The sequence below is a fragment of the Microchirus variegatus genome (genome assembly GCF_963457635.1).
Source record: "Microchirus variegatus genome assembly, chromosome: 10".
Lineage (NCBI taxonomy): Eukaryota > Metazoa > Chordata > Actinopteri > Pleuronectiformes > Soleidae > Microchirus > Microchirus variegatus.
Genome location: NC_139811.1, coordinates 11,930,108 through 11,951,871, shown reverse-complemented (window position 1 = coordinate 11,951,871; position 21,764 = coordinate 11,930,108). Strand labels below are relative to the sequence as shown.

Below are 21,764 nucleotides of genomic sequence, written 5' to 3'. Positions count from 1 at the left end.
TCACCACAAAATATGCCGTGAATGAGTTAGTAGAGCGTGCGTTATTATGGTATGTTCTGGTGCAAGTGCACTGACTGCGGTTGAAACGCTAGTCAGTCGTCGTCACTTCACGCCTTCATAGTACTAATTATTATGTCTAAATAGTCGAATGAGTCTCTTCACATTGTTGTCGTTAACTTGAAACATACAACAAATAAACAGTCCGGCGTAAAAGACGGACAGATAACGTTGTAACGCAGCGTCAACATCCGAGACACGTTAATTTTTAATGCAGCGCGTCACGTTTGTCGACTGTATATTGTATTTTAATGTAACCACGACAGGTGCAGCTTCATTTAAACAAATATTAGTCTCTGTAGTTGTCATTTAAATGAAGAGTGATGCGACTGAGTGAGTCAGAGGCGCCTCCGGGAGATGATTATATCAAGGTGACACTGGAACATGGGAAACGGGTGTTTCTGGTATTAGCTAAAGGGACATTTCACCTCATACTATCATATTAAATATCCTTTCTTTGGTGGATGTTTACTATTTCCATTGCCAAATGTATAGTTCACCCACGGCATCCCTTTGTGAGTAATTGCATCGTGTGTGTGTCATCTGTATTCATTTATTGACTCTTATATACTGAGATCAGTTTGGATTTGTCTGACGTCTCTTACATAAGAACAACAATATCAACACAATCACAACAATAAATGAATGCATGCATTTAAAAAAATTATCACTGTATATATCACTGTTGCCACTTTGCACAGTGAAGAAATAGGTTATGACGTGACATGCCCTTGAGCAAAGCACTACACCCTCAGCTTCTTGTTATCAGCAACATTTCAAATGTGAAGTGTAATTTAAGAATACATAGTAATAGAAATCATTATAAACATGAACAAGAACATGGTTTATGGAAATTTTACACTATTAATATGATACAAAATGTACAGCTTTATTTAAACACATTTCGTGGTTTATCAAATACAGTAGATCTATATTTTGACCACAGTGATTTTGACCACAATAATTTAATAGTACATCAGTTTCAGTCAATGAGTGATGTCGCAAGGGACTGCTCCAAACCTTTATATTCACACTTACACTTGATGGCCTATACCAGACACTCTGCAGTGTAACCCATCTATTGTCTACTTCTTTATCCTCATGACCACATGAGAGTTGCAGGGCTGCTGGTGTCAATCCCAGCTGACGTTGGGTGAAAGGTGGGGTATCAGATCATACCAGGACCAACGCACAGAGACAAACAATTCACTCACAATTGCAGCATAATATTATTTCTGAAAAACAACAGTAATATCTCTCAATACTCCTGAGGTCATGTGTCTCACTGCTTGTCTTCTGTTAAGACATCTATAAAGTACACATAAAATAGATGACTAAATACTAAGAATGAGAAGCTGACACAGAACAGACGACTGGAAAGACCTGCGCACTCATAACTGTCAGCAGTTCCTCCACCACAAAAAAAGGGTTTAGTTCTGGTCAGAGCTTATTCATGTGACCTGTGCCTGCTTCAAGTATAATCACCTCTTCTTTACAATAAGCGACTCATTTTGTCTCATTCATCTTAATCAGTTCAAAGCTGATTCAATTGCTTTGCTTTTTTGCATTTTATTCTTCCCCCACTTGCAACAGCCATGGTGGGAGACAACCAGAGATGATCCATCCTTCAAAGAGGCCTTTTTTCCCCCCGCAGAAAACAATGCAATGAAATAAATTACAGGGTCAATGAATAGACGAGAGCTATTGTCACTGTCATCAGGTACTTTGTGGACATCTCAGGTCACATGCTCCGGACATAAAGATCTTATTCGCTACATCCACGTGGGATGTAGAGAATAAGTTATGTGAAGTTTTATTTCCAGGTCAGACAAGTTTACTGTGACTTTGGAGTTCTTCTTCCAAAAATTAGATGTCGTTTTGTTTTGACATAAATACATGGAATTAAAACTGAAAGTGTGAAGCAAAACGGGGCCACACCCAAGTGAAAAAGAAAGTAAAACATTCTGAGGTGGATGTGGATAGTCCTATATACCTTGAAGAAGTGAAATGTTTTCCTAAACATGTATTTCTCTCAAGGTATTTGAATAAATACAGAAAGGTATGTGTTTTACAGTGACAAAAACACTCAATTACACATGATACAGACACTGTGTGATAAAAGTTTAAAATAGTTCACTTTAATGAATGAAAGAAGCAAACATTTAAAAAAAAAATATCACCATAAATATGCTACACAACATCCTAATCACACTTTATTCTAACATGATTAAGTAATGTGTCAATAAGGGCAGCTCAATATTAAGCACAAACACAGAAGATATATCTTGACAGCATTAGGGAACTGTGTAGATCTGAACCCCAGACTTATGCTTCTCAGCACCATCCAGCTTAAGGCATCTCCGCACACACACACACACGCACATTAAAATATATACCTCCATTTACAAGACACTCATACTCCAGATTAAAGAATTCTTCCAGGAGGGCTGTGGGGTGTGTGGGCTTCACCATCACTAATTTAAAACCCAGATTGCCTTTGGCACAATATAAACACATTACTATAAAAACCAAGTTCACCAATGGGAAAAAAACATGCCTCCACTCCTGCTTGAATTTTTCCCAAACCTTTACATTACTTGTAAATGATCTATGGGTTAAACAGGCCGAAATACTTTAAACAGATAGGGCCAGGAAGTCTATGAGGGAAAGAAATCCATATACCAGCATCTTATTTGCCCTCCACACTTCTACAGAGCAAGACTGTTTTGTGGTGGCACTCATAAAGAGTTTCATCACGAGATTAAAAATCCCAATATGCACACACGGGCCTGTGTGACTGCACCCGCCAGCCTCTCTCACACACACACACACCAACCCTGCACTCATTCAGTTCATGTCCCAGCACAACTAGCAGTTAGGATAGCAATATCAGCAAAGGTGTTGTTGTGGTTCGCTGGAAAAACACAAAGAACAGAAAAAGATAAGGCATCACATGCTACTGTTGGCAAAGCCTTTCGAAGCGATGGCCCCCCCGAATGCGGGATAAGGAAGCTACACTGGAACCCTTTAAGTTGAAAGGATGCAACTTTTTTCTTTTCTTTTTTTTTACAACAGTCACGGTGAAAGATGAAGCCTTCTCTCAGTCCCAGCCATTGTCCTTTATCATGTGAGACAGCTCGATGATGTACTTCCCCTCCTTGTACTTCTGACTCAGTTCAAAGGCTTGTTCCTGCAGGAGGAAGTTGCAAAAGGGTAAATACAAAAAGAACCAGAATGAAGCAAATTAAGACCATAGTTCCCACTGCTCACTCATAAAATGGATACAAAGACACTCTAGTAAAACACAAAAGTTTGAAACAATATAAAATGAATACACCATATTCATTGTAGCCTGGTGCATGGCTACAAAAATGCAATTTAAAACAAAGGCATCAAGTGCAAAAACTGTGACTACTGAATTGCAACTAAAGATAATTGTCATAATCGATTACTCTGTCGAGCATTTTCACAATTAATCGTGTACTTGTTTGGGCCGTAAAATGTCAGAAAATGTTGAATCTTTGTTTAGCAAACCTGGAAATGATGATGTTCTTTCGATGTCTTGTTTTGTGCACAAACCTAAATGATCCAGTTTTAATGATTTCTTTGTTAAAAGAACAAAGAAACCAGAAGACAGTGAAAAAAAACACAAACTCAAACCAAGTAATTGATTCGTCCTACTACAATCACTCTTTTTTTCACCATAGATAAAAGCAGACATGTAATCCAGTCATGTGTGATAAATCAATGTAATGCTACAGTGATGGTATCGGAGGCTAAAAGTGGACGCTGAGCTAGGAATCGCAAACCTACATCATAGATATCGTAATATAAAAATCATGTTAGCTGCTTTCTTCAAGCAAGAATCCAGGTTATTGGTAAACAAGTCAGCGATGGTGTGCAGGTGTGCAGGTGTGCCCACTTACATATTTCCAACCCAGTGTGGTGTGACAGTTTTCACAGTAGATGTCAGCCACTGCGTGAAGTCCCGTGAGCAGCAGCCTTTCCTCTGCAGGACCACAGCCGACGTTCACCCTGAAACCAAACGCAGCTCTTCAGTGACTCTCGTTACCATATACTGAGAAGCAACTGGAGCCAAGTATCATTTATCCACTCTGACGTTAAACTCACATTCTTGAGAATTGTTTGCTTATACAAGTCTTAAGTTTCGTAAAAGAAAACAAACAATTAAGTTCATGAGATAGTCATGGGAAGGGAGGCAGGGAACTGGAACTGATCCGGTTCAAACTTCTCAGATACTGCTGATAAAGATAAATAATTATATTTAGAGCTGGAAGTTAAGTTACAGTTTGATTATGACTACTAATCTACTAACCCACTGACCCAGGAGGAGCTTGGCAACAATGAACTCACCCAACTTCAAAGTCCACTGTGTGGCAAATCAAATTATCCTTCGATAATGTGCAAACATGCTATCGATACTTCAGCAAACATGATACTGATAAATTGTTTTCATGAAGAACTGTACTACTTCTGAAATAATATTCTAGTAACACAAACCATCAAAGAATCACCAACTTCCCCTCAGTAGAGTTAAATACGAATTAGACTGACCTATACATAGGATACGGGAAAGGCCACTATATTATATTTAATACCATGTCGTAATATTTGTAAATAAAATACTTACACAGAATTAAAGAGGTAGGCTCGACCCTGACTGCCTTGGAAAGACTAAAAGACAAACATGACATGAAACATGAATTAAAAACAAGTACAAACACAATTTGATAATAGTAAATGTATTTACTATATGTCATTTTGATGCCTTTTAAGTGCAATTTCAGTACAAGCCAAGTCACATGCTCAGTAACAACAAAGAAGGTGGCAGCACACTGACCTTTGAGATGAGATCATCATGGTTGGCCAGATGGGCACGGCAGTGCACACAACTGTAACGCCGGTGGCAGGAGTCCAGGTAAGCCTGGAATGTCTTGGCTTTTGTCAACTTCACCATGTCTGAGGAGGTGGAAGGCAAGAGGAAGCAGGATCAGCGTTTGTCTCGTACATGGATTAGTAATGTAGGCAAACATGACTCTTAAGGCCAGCTAGTAAGTAATACAGATAAACATAGATCAATCAGGTGCTTTGTTTATTAAACATTTTCCTAACACTGTTAATCAGACAGACATGTTTTTGAATGTGAATGCATCTGAAAACACAGCATCATTATATTTTTCTCATCTGGTAACATTTGATTTTAACTAATTAAGAAAATGAAGTGAAACCCCCCCCCCCCACATTTTTTTTATATTGAAAGCTTGTGGACTTTGGCTTCTTGCATACATACCACAAAGGTCAATGTGTGTTGTTTTTGTTTTACTTTATCTTTCTTAAATCACAATACAACACAATTATACCACTGGACAGAGAAATGCAAAGAGAATTGGACGTTACACACTTCCAATGAGAGACAGAGCAGTTTCCATTTATTTTAAAGTTTTCCCATTTATGTTTTGTTTTACTTCAATATCCCAAGTCAGTCGATATGCCAAGGCAAATAATGATACTTTTATTAACAAATTAAGGCACTCTTAAAAAACAGTAAACAGTCCTTGCTGAAACTTGGGTGGAAGTTACCTGGCTGAAGAAGAGCAAGTTAACAGCTGGATAATGGCATTTATATAATGGCTACTGCCCCATCTATGATCAATACATACTTAATGCACTTTGTTCTCTATAGTGTGAATAAATAGAGCAATCCTGCACTTTTAACTTTTCAGAGACGTTTTGTTTCCTTCAGTAAGACAGGCACTGTATCACAGAATCGTTTTGTGATGTTATTCGCATCGTTGACCATGTATGGTATTGTATTGTGACGTACCCTGTGATTCATGTCCTTCACATGCAGTGTGAAGTGGCATCAGTAATGTTTCACTGCTTCCTTTTCAGTAAGTGGAATCAGTGAAACAGACCGAAAAAATAACACTAGAGTTGTTTATTTATCGCAAGTCACGTCATCGCAACATTCACCCGTGTTATCGCATTTTGCATGTTTTTTCCTGCTCTTCTCACGACACCGCTGGTTTCCTGGTTCACGGCACTTTGTTTCCTCTCTTCCTTAGAAACAATCGGCCATAATGAAATTAAACGCTGTATAACGACAATTGTGCACCGAGCATGTGCTAGCAGCAGGACTGGTTAGCGCTGACCTAGCTTATGTGTTTGTGTATATATATATATATATGTTAGCTAGCATGCTAGCGCCACACAATAACAACAAACCACATCGGCAGCGGGTTAAAGGTGCATTACAGCGTATTCCCCTATGTTTATTGACTTACCTGGTTTAGAAAAAGAGCCCCTTGCGGTTTACACGGCAACGCAGGGAGACTGACAGCTAAAAATCATCCGAATACAGCGATACGTGGTCGGGTTGTGTCCGATAGTCGACCACGCGTGGACCGCTCCGCTCGGACAATAAAGGCAACACAGACAAGCCTTCGCTTGTTGCAGCGTTTACCCGCGTCTCTCTCTCTCTGTCTCTCTATGAACACGAACCAAGTCTCGGTCTCAAAGCTCCGCCAACACGGGACCAGAAGTCCGACAAAACTGGCACACTGACAGACAGACAGACAGACAGACAGAGGCGGACAGAGCAGCCGCGATGACCTGGCGGGAGAGAAAGTGAGGTTTGTTTATGAAAACAGGCTGAGGAGGAAGTCCGAAGACTGCAAAACAAATCCCGCTCGACCAATCAGAGCCGCAGCGTGACGTTTACAATGTGGGTCAACCAATCAGACGAGGCTTCACATGAGGCCCACTGTCCCTGAGTCCCAGTGTGGATATCACAGTGATAGGCCACGTTCACATTATCGCACCAGGCTGGAGTGATTCACATGGTGGTATTATTATTATTGACCCACTTCAGATCTGTTTCAATGCAGATGTGTCAGTTGACCTTCACAGGTACAAGTGTCCTGCATGTGGACACGACTGTCCTATTCAACAGCACGAGCGCAAAAAAGTGCAATGTCAACAACAATAATCACTAACTTTATTAGTGATTATTAGTAACTTTATTAATTCCCATAGGAAAATCTGTCCTCAGAATGTGACCTAGAAACTTAGAACAAGGATCAGTGGGCTGCAACAGCAGCACACGTGCACCCTAACACATGTTTAGGTGATATGAGGAAACTGCAGCACTTGGAGAAAACCATGAGACATTGCACAACAAGCGCAGGTTTTCCAGTGCAAACATTTGCAAAATGTAAACAACCCTGGGACCTTCTTGCTGTGAGGCAACAGTGCCAACCACTGCATCACCGTGTCCTCCCACTACAGTCAACTTTAGTGCAAAGACCTCCCTCCAGGTACATCCACTTTTCTTTTTAAATAAACCATTTAGGAACATTGGTTTGTGTACAAACATTAGATACCGTATATGCATAGACACACACATTCTACACATACAGTATATACATAAGTGTATATATGAGCAACTACAGAAATTACTGATTTACAGATAGTACCTTTAATGATGTTGAATATCATTTCTTTTCTTTTTTTAAAAAGCTAAAGAAGGTTTACTGTTCTTCCACTTATTTTTTATAAATATAATATTAACCAATAATGATAATTATATTCAACTATACAGATCTTTCTAAACTGTTACTGTGATTGAGCAAGAGAAAAAATAAATGTCCAGTAGTTTCAGGCTCTGTCAGACAGAAACTACAAAGATCCAAAGAATCCAAACTGAACCTTGTCCTTAGAGTTTCGGCAGCTGGATAAATATTGTTCAACATTTGAAACTGAATTTCTCTCACTTTGGGTGAAACTGGCCATTTAAGATAACTACGATGCGCAGTTGTTAGCGTCACTCCATCGTCGCTTATCTCAATCTTTATTGATTGATTCAAATCAAGGAAAAACTTCAATTTTAAAACATTTCCAAATGTTTTGTTTTGCAATTCTTCAAACCGGATACATCCAGTGTAGGTCTGGTGGATGATTTCACACACTGGATATAAGCTTCACTTAAAGTCCCTTTCTTACTGATAACATGCTCCCTGACACATTATATCCCTGACCGTATCATCACGAGGACCTCGATTTATCCTTTGCTCTTTGCGTCTCCTGTATTTAAAACTTTAGTCCACACTGATCCACTCACAACACGCTGTATTCCATCAGCTCATTCATCATCACACTGTAAGGCACAGCCAAACACGGCCTTTGTTTCACAGAACAGGCTGCGCTTGATAATCGATGGACTTTGACCACGACCTGGGAAAAACAAGGAAACAAGGACGCGTGTGTGGTTTGCTGCACACGGACACCCTCAGCTTAAGGAGATATTCAGTACATTTAGGTGAACACCCAACCTCCACAACTCTATTGACAGCACTGTACTCAGGCATAGGGACTTATATTCTATATTTTAATGCATGTTATAGACTTATAGAGATTTTTTCTTATGTCTGTCTACTGTCTATGTATGTCAGAATGGTGACGGCAAGACACTTTTCTGTGCAAACAGACAATAAAGTATTATCTTATCTGTAGTACCAGATCTTTATTTTCTGTCCCCATGTTTTTGTTGACTTTAAAACACACCATAGACTACATTATGTTTGTAATCCATGTAAACCCATGATAGATAATCTTACACGTTAATTCAGGTCATGTAGTGAACTCCAGTCTTTTTGGAAATGCATTGTTCAGTGTTTCTCTGAGGCCTTTGGGAAAAGTTTGTCTCTTAACCCTCTGGCATTGAGTTGATTTTGGGAGTATGAGAAAAAAAATGGATTCTGTGTCTTCATATGATTTGTGTTTGGGGGAAATGTCAAACACATTGCAATGCATTGAAATTAAGCGTTTATAACAAAGACAAATAATAATAATAATAATAATAATAATACACTTTTTATGCATATTTTTCCTTTCTTAACTTTTCCTAACTGAGATGTCTGCCTTATTATTTCAATAAAAACATGAACTGCTATTTTAAGCATAGATGTGCTATGTTCTGTGAGTTATGTGTTTGTTTTTTTGCTTCTTTTAAAAAAGCCATAAACATATTTCGAAAATTGAAAGAAAATAACAGCATCGCTCCTTCTTAAGCCTCGCACTTTTAGACAAACCAATCAAATGAAAAAAGAAAAGAAGCCATCAGACAGAGTCAAAACAAAGTCACATTTACTTCTTTTGTCATGAGGAACGCGACGTGTTTGTTGACATGTTTCAGCTGGTTAAATATTCACTCTGATTTGACACTCTTTGGGCACAGGGTGGAGTGTGAACGACAGTGGGTGGAGGACACAGGTATGACCTGATTACTGATCATACCGCAAACAAGTTATTCTAGCAACGAGATTACAGAGATGAACGGCAAGTTCAAAATGTCCTCTGTCTGATCTTGTTCACGGATGTGTCACACTTTTAATTTATGCCTTATTTACACTGTTTTCTTTCTTTCTGTGGTCACTTCTGGTCTGTGTTTCTGCAGAGGTATCTTGACAGAACAGTCGGGTAGTCGCTCATCACCCCGGTAGCTCCCACGTCAAACGCAGCCTTTATGTCGTCATCTTTATTGCACACGAACAAATGCACCTGTAATTACATACGCAGTATATTAAAGGTGCCATATGCAAGAATGTGGCCAAAAACGGTTACTACATTGAAATTCATATTTAGGTCTTTTAGGTTTCGTTTTCTGACGTAACTGGCAACCCGTGGTTGCACGGCAGTTGAGACTCTACTGACTGCAATGATTGGAGCTGGATCACAAAGATAGGGAGTGGCAAGACTTTAAATGCCTTATGAAGGCAAATAAAAGAATCACGGTCACGTCTGCTGGTTCCCTGTGAGTTCTGGACACCATGGGTGTGCACATGAGGTGGGTTTCCATCTCATCCTGGTTATTTTTATGCACATTTTAAATTTTAAAAGTGTGAAACAAACTGAATAGAAACACAAACACTTTTGCATAAAAAATATTGCACACAGTTATTAATGCTTTGAAGGAGGTGGGAATATTGACACGCCTATAAAAACAGAAACTGACATCTGACAAGAACTCAACCACACGAGGAGCGGAGCGGTTTTTCTCAGATGTGGCTGCAAAATCAAAGCAAGCATCAACATGAAAGAAGCAGCTGTTCGACCACAGCATAGACATGTGTACCTGATATAAATAACATGGTGGCAGGAACATGATAAGGTTGAATTATTCATTTATTTCACAGCCATTCATTTGTGATGTTTCTGCCTTATTATTTAAAAGTGTGGGGTCACCTATACAATTTTTTTATGTTTTGTTGTTGTCCGTTAAACCTCACACTTTTATTCATCAAATAACATACTTGCACAAGGGTTTTCTAATCATCCAATAGCCTTCTAACGTGATTAGCAAACACAATGTACCATTAGAACACTGGAGAGATGGTTGTTGGAAATGGGCCTCTATACACCTATGTACATATTCCATTAAAAACCAGACGTTTGCAGCTAGAATAGTCGTTTACCACATTAACAACGTATAGAGTGGATTTATGATTCATTTAATGTTATATTCATTGAAAAAAAAGTGTTTTTCCCTCAAAAATAAGGACATTTCTAAGTGACCCCAAACTTTTGAACTGAAGCGTAGATGACGTTGTTGAAGTATATCTCATCACAGTGTTCTATTCTGTGTCCCCTCTTTTCTCCTGGAGTGTGCAGCTCTGCTTTCATGTGGATGTTTGCGTTTTTTTTACTAATTACTGGCTACTCAAACCATTCAGTGACCCACTTATGGCCTGATGATTGGGTGATGTCATCCCAGCAGAGATGACTCACATCAGGACAGCGGTGACGCATCAGAGATGCTCAGCGTGGCTGTGTGAGTGTGTCAGTTTGTCGATGAATGGACAGATGATCACTTAAATACACAGACCTTATGGTGACGACGATGGCTTCATACCTGAATTCCACGGGCCGCGAGGTGTTTAAAAAGACTCCTCCTCATCGTTACTCTGGAATGACAGAACATACAATCATATACTCTGTTATTAACGTACTCTTATATCTTCTCATACTTTTATTTGCCTCTCGATCTTCTTTACTCACTTTTGTAACAAAGAGACAACCAGCCTGTTTCTCAGCATGCGCTTCTCAGGTATGAACGTCCTTCAGTAGCACAGACGGAGAAAAAAAAGAAGAAACTTTAGGCAAACATGCTGTATGGATTCATCTCACACATGTGAATTGTTCAGATACAAAATGGCACACAAGCAACTGAAAGAAGGCCTCTTTATTAGGTACACCTGTTCAACTGCTTGTTAATGCAAATATCTGATCAGCCAATCACATGATGCTCACAACTTGGTTCAGTACAGGCTGATCTGAGTCAGAAACTGCACAACCATCTCTACTGTTTGCAGAGGATCATCAGAAAAAGGAGAAAATGTCTACTTTTGGAGGTGTCCTGTGTACCTATTAAAGTGGTCGGGGAGTGTACAATGCAAACATTACTATTAATGGGTCTTTTGTACAGCAGATTTCTTACTTTTTTTGACATGTTTCAGCAGAAGAAGCACAGATGTTGTGTAAGTCAGGACATCGTGACACAGCTGATTATTTACGCCTGTGATTTTCCTACTGTGACCTATCAACATGGCTGCTGCTGCTGCTGCTGTGCAAAGAAGGGCCATTGTCTCATTCATCTTCATGGGAAAATGTCTAACTATAGACTTGCGTGCAATCGTGTTTTGCATGAACACACGTTTTTTCGACACGCAAAAGACACACACATATGCAGGTAAGGTATGCGGTCGCACCTGTTGAAGATACGTGGCAAGTAGAACTGCAGTAAACTCTGGCCCAGTGGCACAAAGGGCAGCAGGCCAGTGTAGAAGAGAAGCAGAAGCAGCACACCGTGGCTCATACTGAAACTGTACGGCATTGAGCCATTCTACAAGAGACACACAGAGAGAAAAGGGTGCTGAGTTATGCTGGAACAGGAGAGGCTGATGGTGCATGAAGAAAATCCACATGACTCAACGCTAAAACTATTAAATGTAGCCTGTAGTAATGCACAGTAATACAACTAATCTGTACAAGAGGCTTTGTCTCCCCCAAGTGGTTAATGTACCGTTCTGCGACACTCCTTCATGATGCTGGCGTCCACTGACGCCCAGACAGTCAGCTCCTCTCTGTTGTATTGTTGCACCAGATCAGACACCTACAGAGAACAGACAAGAGGAGATCCACAGCATTGCAGCGTCTTAAATGAAGTGAATATTGTCAAGTTTCTTTGCTCCATATAACAAAGAAATCATTCAAACTGAATCATTTTTTTTAGACCAAACAAGACCTTAGATAAATTGATAATGAAAATAATTGTTAGTTGCAGCTCTAAGGGTGGAATCAAGATAGTTTAAAATTGAATACAGTAAATGTGAGACAAGTCAGTAATGTATAACTTTTATGTATATAAGTTATGTATTCATTCATTCATTAATTTCGGTATATATTGTTTATCCTTTGAAGCGAGAGGCACAGCAGAGGACATATATGCTGGACTAAGAATGTCTTACTGCTTCTTTTTTTGAGCCTTACATATGCAGGCAGTTATTTTACAGACATTTACTCCCCAAATGATGTGTGGCAGAATAAATATACATATACATATATATACATGTATATACATGTATATATATATGTATATTTATATATACATATATATATATAACAAAAGTTGCTCTGCAGTGTTGAAGTATAGCATTCAAAGGTCATTTACTACTTTTATTTGCCAGAGCCTAAGAGCAACATGAAGTCCTACTTGAACTACACAGACTACGGGTGACTGCAGCCTGAAGCCGATCATCATTAATATCCTTGACATTTAATCAGATAGTTGCTAGGCAACGCCAAACTCAGAAGAAAAAAAACACCTCTGTGATCACACCTTCATTAAATACGACCTCACAGAGCTGGATTCATTCAGCGAATGACCGAGTTTAACAAGCTCTAGACTGTCTACTCGTAAAAGTCACAGATTCTGTTATGGTCAAATGAACACACTATGTTCATGTTAAAGTAAAATAGTAGTTTGATGTGACTATATTCTATGTAGTGTAAAGTCATTTTAAGACTCAATATTCAAGCATTCTCTTGGCATTCTTTTGGCTTGTCCCTTTAGGAGTCACCAGAGCGGATCATGTGCCTCCATCTTGTCCTATATTCCTTGTGTCCTCTACTGTTACACCAACTGTCGTCCATCACAACATCCATGAACCTTCTCTGTGGTCTTCCTCTTTTCCTCCTGCCCGTCATCTCCATCTTCATCAACCTTTGTCCACTGTAATCACTGTCCCTCCTCTGCACGTGAGCATCCATCAGGTCCTCAAACTACTCCTTTCACTCTGTTCACTTCTTAATCACTCTAACCTGCTGCACATCCTGTCTCTCTCTCCAGCTCATTGATATGAATCATCAGCTTCTCATACAGCTCAATATAAGGCTCTTTTCCACACGCCTAGACTCCCAGCACTCCTGCTTACCTTTCTCTTCACCTCCCTTGGCATTCTCTTCCATTGGATTATTTCCTGTACTTCCTCATTCCACCGCCATTTACAAAACATTGTTCTACTTAATCCATGTCCGACACGAGCCATTCACACATAAACACAACAGTCTGCTTCAAAAATCACTCCAGGATCCTAATATTAACAAGGATTTTTACAAACAAAGTGCTTCATTTTTATCATCACTATTTCAGGCGATCTGCACCTTTCTTATCAGCTGGCAGTTGTGCTCTTTGATCTCGATGCTCACAGGTACGTGAGGAAACTTCTTGAACACGTCCTCGAGCAGAGCAAACATCCTGTCTGCACCGCTGCTGTAGTGACCTGAAGTACAAGCACACACACAGACACACACCTGCTGAAACACATTTAAAAACATTTTTTTGTTTTTTTGTGGCAAAATTAGAGAAGGAGAGGAAGAACTCACCGGCGTAAAATGTCACCTCCAGTTTCTCCTTATACAAAGGCAGATCCTGCAAGATTTTGGGGGAAAAAGGACACTCACTGTTTCATACACTGTAAAAAGGACATTTCAAGGTAACTTACTGCAATCAATTTTTGAGTTTTACAGCCCAACAAAAGAGCCAACTTTTTAAAAACTTGAGATCTTTTGTTGGGCTGTAAACTCAAAAATTGATTACACTGCAAAAAAGAAAACTCAAAATTTCAAGGCAACTTGCTGCAATCAAATTTTGAGTTTACAGCCCAACAAAAGATCAAAATTTTTTAAAAAGTTCCATCAACTAATATTACTTTGTTAGGCAAACTTGTAAATTAGAGTTGTGCCAACTCAAAATTCTGTTTTCAAATAGTTTGGCTAACTAATCTTGTTCAGATAATATAACATTTATATTAAAAATAAAAATTTTGAATTTTGAGTTGGCACAACTCTAATTTAAAAGTTTGTCTAACAAATTAATATTAGTTGATGGAACTTTTTAAAAAGTTGAGATCTTTTATTGGGCTGTAAATAAAAAAATTGATTGCAGTAAGTTGCCTTGAAATTTCTTTTTTACAGTGTAGATGAGATACTGTTATATATTATGCATGGCTCTAAGACATATCAAGTAAGATTAAAGGGACTATTGTTTGGCACATAACATTGCAGTTAAACTGAAGCATACGTCTGTATGTGAGAAATGTATCCTGTTCTTATCATGATTATTGTTGTTATTATTATTACTATAATAAACCCTGACCTGTAGATTTAGGGAGGATATGTTGACGTCATGTCCGGTCTGCCTCAGCAGATTCTCGTCATGTGACACCACCACATGTCCGTCACGTGTCAAGTGACAGTCCAGCTCCAGCATGTGTGTGCCCTGCTCCACGGCACTGCAGTCAGATGAAGAAGAGACGTTTTTTTTTAAAAAAGAGACAAAGAGAAAGAGAGAAAGTCCACATGTTACAGCTTATTTACTTACTTACTGATGCTACAACATCCATCCATCCATTATCTACCGCTTTATCCTCCACCAGAGGGTCGCAGGGGATGCTGTGCCTATCTCAGCTGCCACTGGACAGTTCACCAGTCCATCACAGGGCCACATATAGAGACAAACTACCATTCACTCACACTCTCACACCTTCGGTGTGACCAATTCACCAAATCCCGCATGTTTTTGGACTGTGGGAGGAAGCCGGAGAACCCGGAGAAGACTCACGAAACTACAGTTAAATATGTACTACATAGGAAATATTTGACCGTACATTCACTGTATGACACTGTCTATTAATTGCATTATATTCACAGTAAATTACTGTGTGCACATAAAGAGTAAAAGTACATTTTATAGTAACTTACTGTACATTGTTTACTGTAATTTCACACTTGTGTCATTTAGTACTGTGACTGTGAGCAACAGTTATACCATATTACTCTGATTAGCTCTATTTGACTGTATAAATACCAGTGTTGTAATGTAAAAAAGAAAAAAAAAGTACAAATACTTATCATTCTCAGGTAAAAGTCAGGTTGAAAAGGTGCAGTTGCTTAAGTTTGTTTTTGAAAATATTAAATTATGATTTAAATGTTGTCGTACAGTACGGCATTGGATATCAGTGTGATTGAAAGCTGGCACTGTTCAACTGGAGCTTGGTTACAGGAAGAGGAAACTTCTGGTTCAATTGCAATTTCGGAGGCTTTTCAAAAACGGGGAGTTCCGATTCTATGGTTACAATAATCATTTACAGATGCAAACACATCCAGACCGAACAACTCATCCCGTGGGACTATGCATTCTTTACCATCCAAGTGTGATTCTTTTATCATAATCTTCTCTGTCTATAGTTTTTCTTTTCCTCTCACTCCATCGTACTCACTGTGTGAACGCCTCCATGGTGCCTTCTATCCTCTCTCCACACCCTCAGAACAAACAGACGAGTCAAGGGTGAAAACCAGAGAAAAACAACAAACACTGCTATTATTTCATTTTCATTTTACTCAATCTCCCTGAACTGATTTCTCTTAATAGTCTTACTTTACTTTAGTGTGTCATTTATATTTTTCTTAGTGTGTAATATATATATATATATTTTTTTTTTTTTTTTATTGTATTTTGGCACCAATTTCACCACCCTGTATTGATTCTAGCATACATAGCAATAAACCTGTTTCTGTTTCTGATTGTGATAACATTGATGGAAGCATGTTGAAGAAAATTGGAATTGTTTGACAATAATTTGTATAGAAACTGTAATCAAAGAGTGTTTTGTCTTGAGTCTTAAACCCAGGGGATTCCCACAGTGTGAATGCAGGTAACATTGTTAAGTTACGTTAGTTCATTTATTTTGCAAATTCACCCAAAAAAATGCCGGTGCGTTTGTGTTGACACATTTTAAACACCTATTCTTATTTAATTAAAGGGGACATATTATGCTAAATCAACTTTTTAATCATTTAAATCCTTATATTTGGGACTCTGGAGGTCCTATCCTGTCTGCCAAGTGTGAAAAAAGATGACTCACTCATGTTTTTGTGGTCCTCCTCAGTCTAAGTACAGGAGAGAAAACATGCAATGTTGACTTCCGCGCTCACTGCGATGTCACAATGCGCCAAATTCCTGGAATTGTTGTCTTGCGCTTTGTCGTAAAACACAAGAGTGCTGGCGAGGGCAACAGTATCTGAAAACCGGAAGTCTGCGAAAAGTTCTATTGTTGGCTCCACAGTGCAGCACAGAGTTCTACACAAACTTCCAGCCTCAGAGGATTTATCTGTCCAGTGGATACATATTATATATGACAGCAATGTGCCTGCTAGAGCCTGCAAATCATCACTTTTCCAAATGCTAACTGCTGTTAGCTCCCAGTAGCCTCTGTGGCTGATGTCATTTCCTGTCCCTTAAGATTTGTTTTACTTTTTTTTTTAAGGTGGACCTTTAAGGTGGACCTAAAGAGATACGACTTAACGGAGCATTCTGAACAGGTTCTGTTTTGGCAGGGTGATTGAACTGCTGTGGTGTGTCATCCTTAAATAGCAGCATTCTACACAAAAGAAATAGACTGAAAGATGTTTGGTACTAGGTACTAGGTACTCACTCACACTATTTCGAGCTGTTCATTAATGTAATAAAATATATATTTCAAGTTAAAGACTGTTCTCTGAGTATGTATTTAACTCATTTCATATCTACTGATGTTTATAAATTCTCCTGTGCTGCAGTCACATTGTGGGACTAATAAAGATGATGATGATCAGATTGTCGGACCAGTCATTCGATTATCGATCCCCTCCCATCTCCCTACCTCCTCTGTGTGAGATGTGTGTGCAGAAAAAGGCCGTGCGTTTCCTCCTGTGCAGAATGTGTGGGTTCTTCAGCAGGTACAGCGAGGTGAGAGTGTATCCTCCCAGCGCGGGGAGGACGAAATAAAAGAAGCTGCTCATTCTTCCATAAATAAATAAATAATAATTTAAAAAAAAAAGTATTGCAAGCTGATACTGTGAGAAACCTCAGCAGTGAACTCCTGTCAGTGAACAGATCCCAAACGCTTCTCACTGAGGACACACAAGTCTCTGTTTCCTTCAGAAGATAAAAAAGAAAAAAAAGAAAAAACTGGACTGACTGGTAAGACTGAGAAAAGAGTCCAATGAATGTTTCTTCATGTAGAGATATTGTGAGTCGCCCCTTGTGCTCACTCTGACACAGAGAGAGAGAGAGAGAGAGAGAGCACCTGAGCATGTAAGAGCTGTAAAAATCAGTTAATGAAGCACCAGCTCACTCAGAGGCAGGGATCGCCTCCCTGTGCTCTCTCTGTGTGTGTGTGTGTCTCACTGGCCTCTCCCCTGCCCGTGGCTGCACTACAGTACATATACCATGCTCTTTAAAGTGTTTTTGTTCAGCAGGAATGACAATGTGTGCGTGTGTGTGTGTGTGTGTGTGTGTGTGTGTGTGAGAGAGAGAAGGCTGCAAGGACACATTTTAATTCAAACCCACCTTTGTGAGGATATTCTGGTCACCAAGGTTATTATAATGACAAAAACTAACGAAATAACGAAGACTAAAATTGAAAGAGCAACTGAAATAACTAAACTAATAACTAAAACACACTAAAATTGTAGTGAAAATGTGCCACGTTTTCTTCTTTATTTCATATATAATATTTTTGGGTTCATATGAAGTGTATTTTTCTCTGCCGGCAATTTTGCAAGGTCGTATTTTCTTTCTTAATAAAATGTTTTCAATTTGTTTTAGTTTACAATTTGGGATATAAGGCTATACAAGTTAAACACAACATTTGTTATGTACTTTATTGGGTTGAGTTGGTTCAGCTCAGTGAATCAAACCTCTAGTCTAGGGGTTTATTGGATATTTTTATTTTGCTCATGTATTATTTATTATTATTTATTTATGTTATGTGTGTCTTTAGTCTGTTGGTTATTTGATTTTTTTTTACCTTTCACACTAATTGCATCCAACCTCAGAGTTGGTTGTTCCTCTGTCCTAGTAAACATTTAAAATGGCATGTTTTGTTGGGTTTTTATGACACAATACTTACCTTTGCCCCTGATAAATACTCCATATTACAAAAAAAAAGAACAGAAAAAACTTTAAAGGGCTTCTTCTACAGGATCAGGGTTAGAATTCCGTTTGCATAAGGGTTCAGGTAAGGATTAGGTATTGAGTTGTCATGGTTAAGGTGAGGGCAAAGGTCAAGGGGAAGAATGCTGCACAAGAATGTGCTCGTCTCATACTCACACAATGCATGTTTGCCAACACTAGGATTTGTTTTATTCTGATTTACTCTCGATTTAGTTAAACTAATTAGTATCATGATAATTTGCAGTGCAGACAAGGAGAAGTTGCAGTTTAATTGTCCTCTTCAGATTTATGCAAAAGCATAAAACAACAGCCGCAGCAGGTTTCATTGCCTGTGGATGTTTGACAAAGGGGACGTGGCAGCAAATGTAAAGTCAAACCCATGCGGTCATGACAACAACACATCTTGCGTACATCCTTTTCATACAGTACAATGACAGCAATGTGTGCCTGTACTGTACTGTTCAATGACAACAGTTCAACAGGTCAAGGTTCACTCACAAATCTGACCAAAACAAGCCTGGATTTCACTAGAAAACGTTTTGTGTTATTCTCTGCAGCACAATGCGACTCTCTGGCTCTTTCCTCACACCTGCGTGAACAGGATGTGCACAGGTTACGTTGTAAAAGTACGCGTCCGCGTTCAGTGTTTGACAACTCTGTCTGTTTTCCCTGACACCGTCAGTCATTCCATTCGTTCAGGAAAAGCCCGTGGGAATGTCGAGGCAGGAGGGCGACGCCGTGCTGAGACATGTTGTGCACTCCCTGCTTTATTCCGGTCTGTGACACACAAGTCTTGGTTTAACATGCACATGACCAACCAATCCACATGAGATATTTTCACATACATTCACCTGAAACTGCTCTACTTTTTTTTTACTCTTATTTTAAATTGTTTTAATGTGCTTTTATTCAGTCTTGTAACGTAACAATGTACACACATTTAACACAACTGTAATTCACTTTATTTATATATATATATTTTTAGCAACTTTTATTTTTACTCCACTACATTTCCTCCAACTGTCTTTGTTACTCGTTACTACCAAATAAAAACAGAAGAAGAAGAGTTGGTCATGGTGGGATTATTGGTAGTAGTAAGCTTTTTTAGGAGAATTACATCAAAAACGTCAAATGAACATATTCATTATATATATAAAAAATATTACAAACAAAAAGCTGCTTTTCCCCATTGTCCCAGGTCCTGTTAGCTTACAATCATTGAGATTAGGTTAGATTAGAATTGATCCCAAACATTCTCTTGTTAAAGTTATAAGAAATAAGAATAAAAGTTTGAAAACACAAATGCATATAGAAAGATATAGTATATGAATATAAAAGTACACAAATATTACTATTATTTAAATATAACAGATTAGAAACACGATAGAAACTAAACTAGAGGCACAGGATTATTGCAGATTATAGTGACAAGAGTCTGGATTAGCTCAAAGGTCACAGGCTCTGTGTATCATATTTTGGAGGGTTTATTGGTAGAAAAGTGACAATTTAGCCTTACAATAGACCATTTCTAAGTCATTTGAATGTCTTATATTTGACTTGGGTGCCTTGCCATGTTCTGAACACTTTGTAAGCAGAGATCCGTGTCATTAGTGGACTGTCAAGGCCACCGTAGTTTCCTCTCATACCTCCAATCTGCAGTCTCACCATTAGATGTCACTAATTTACACAGAAAACCTTTAAGACTTGACAAGAAGCTGCTCTAAAATAGAAGAATAATAACGACTATGCCATTTTTCATCACTTAAATATCATATTGTAGCTGTGAACTTTGGCTGTTGGAGTTCAAAAAGTGAAAAAAACACAAGAAAACAAGTCCACAAAGAGTCATAACAGTATCAGGAAATTTTATTTAATTATATGTATATAATTCTGTTTCTTTGTTAATCGTTTAATTAATAATACCCATAGAATATACAGACTATAACCCTCAATAACTCATAGCTCTTTGACAATCTACTTATATCTTCTTTGAAATCATTTCTTGTAAAGATCTTGGAGGGAAAATTAAACAGCAAAAAAAAAAGAGAAAACGAAACAAAAACTAGGTTTCATCAAAAAAGATCGAGAACACTGCCAATAATAAATCACAACCATATGAGAAATAAAGAAATACAAATAAAAACATTCTAATAAGTAAAAAAAAAAAGAAACAACTTTAACTCCCTTTTTACGTAAAAATAAAAAAAAAACTGAAAAGAAAAATACAACAACTCACCAATAGAACAACAATAGCAGTAAGAAGAACAGCCATTTAAAAACAACGATATCTGGAAACGGGCCTCACGACAGACAGGCCTTTGTAGATAGTGTGTGAATGTATGTGGTGCATTCAAGTGCAACGTCTCACACAGCCACACTGCTCAGTTAGAAAGAGGGCGTGTGAATGAGTGCCAGTGTGTTCTGTGTGCAACCAACGTGGTTCTCTTGGTTCCTTCCTATAGTTCTACCCGGTGAGATGTTTGGTCTGGTGGCAGGTCGTGGAGGGAGGGGGCGGGTTGAGGAAAATAGCATGCATCGCTTGTTTGACTAGTGCTCAAATATACACAAGAAAGACACCCAAAAAATACCTGCGTCGACCGTTTGTGAAAAAGAAACGCAAAAACAGTCGCACAGATTTAAAAGCAAGTACAGGGAGAGAGGGCCCAAGCTGTGAGGACAAAATACACAGTACCAACTCACACCAGACAAAAAAAAAACGAGCCTTGGCTTTATGTTTCTGATGATACATAAACAATTAACACAAACATAAATTACTGCACACACACACACACACACACACAAACTTAAAGCTGGATGAGCAGGATACAAGACGGGGATGGGAGGACCATCCTGAATAACCTTGAAGGAGACAAAAGCGTGGCTAGAAGGACAAAGTGCCAGCGTGCTGATTAAGTCACATGATTGGAGCAAGTTCTCCTGCTTGTAAGAGTGTCCATGACCTATGAGGGGATGGGATGATTTTCTGAAGAAGAAGAAGAGGAGGAGGAGGAGGAGGAGGAGCGCGGCAGCAAATGTCAGCGACACAGGTGTAGGAAGTTATCCCATGGTCGATTAGCCAAAAACAGGTAAGGAGGGAAGCAGCCCTTTTTCTTTCTTTTTTTTTTCTTTTTTA

General features: G+C 38.7%; 2 protein-coding genes across 2 annotated transcripts; both read right to left on the bottom strand.

Annotated features, from left to right (window-relative positions):
• Window positions 1-2,180: 2,180 nt before the first annotated feature.
• Window positions 2,181-6,684, bottom strand: ypel3 (yippee-like 3). The gene is made up of 5 exons (XM_083896070.1): window positions 6,363-6,684; window positions 4,919-5,037; window positions 4,709-4,752; window positions 3,984-4,092; window positions 2,181-3,247 (listed from the first exon to the last, which is right to left on the bottom strand). The coding sequence occupies exons 2-5, from the start codon at window positions 5,033-5,035 to the stop codon at window positions 3,158-3,160; spliced, it is 360 nt and encodes a 119-aa protein (XP_083752196.1). The 5' UTR covers window positions 5,036-5,037; window positions 6,363-6,684; the 3' UTR covers window positions 2,181-3,157.
• Window positions 6,685-9,507: 2,823 nt separating this feature from the next.
• Window positions 9,508-17,475, bottom strand: gdpd3a (glycerophosphodiester phosphodiesterase domain containing 3a; the record flags this gene model as incomplete). Its single annotated transcript, XM_083896574.1, has 10 exons — window positions 9,508-9,636; window positions 10,988-11,039; window positions 11,134-11,193; window positions 11,844-11,977; window positions 12,158-12,247; window positions 13,798-13,916; window positions 14,020-14,065; window positions 14,792-14,927; window positions 15,915-15,957; window positions 17,337-17,475. 10 exons carry the CDS (start codon window positions 17,473-17,475, stop codon window positions 9,508-9,510), a joined length of 948 nt encoding a protein of 315 aa, XP_083752700.1.
• Between the last annotated feature and the right edge of the window lie 4,289 nt (window positions 17,476-21,764).

Excerpts from the sequence above, each read along its gene's own strand:
- ypel3 (XM_083896070.1), bottom strand. The coding sequence starts at position 5,035 with ATGGTGAAGTTGACAAAAGCCAAGACATTCCAGGCTTACCTGGACTCC. Across the intron at positions 4,753-4,918 it reads ATGATGATCTCATCTCAAAG|TCTTTCCAAGGCAGTCAGGG; the intron begins GTCAGTGTGCTG and ends TTTGTCTTTTAG. Across the intron at positions 3,248-3,983 it reads CCACACTGGGTTGGAAATAT|GAACAAGCCTTTGAACTGAG; the intron begins GTAAGTGGGCAC and ends TTCCTCCTGCAG.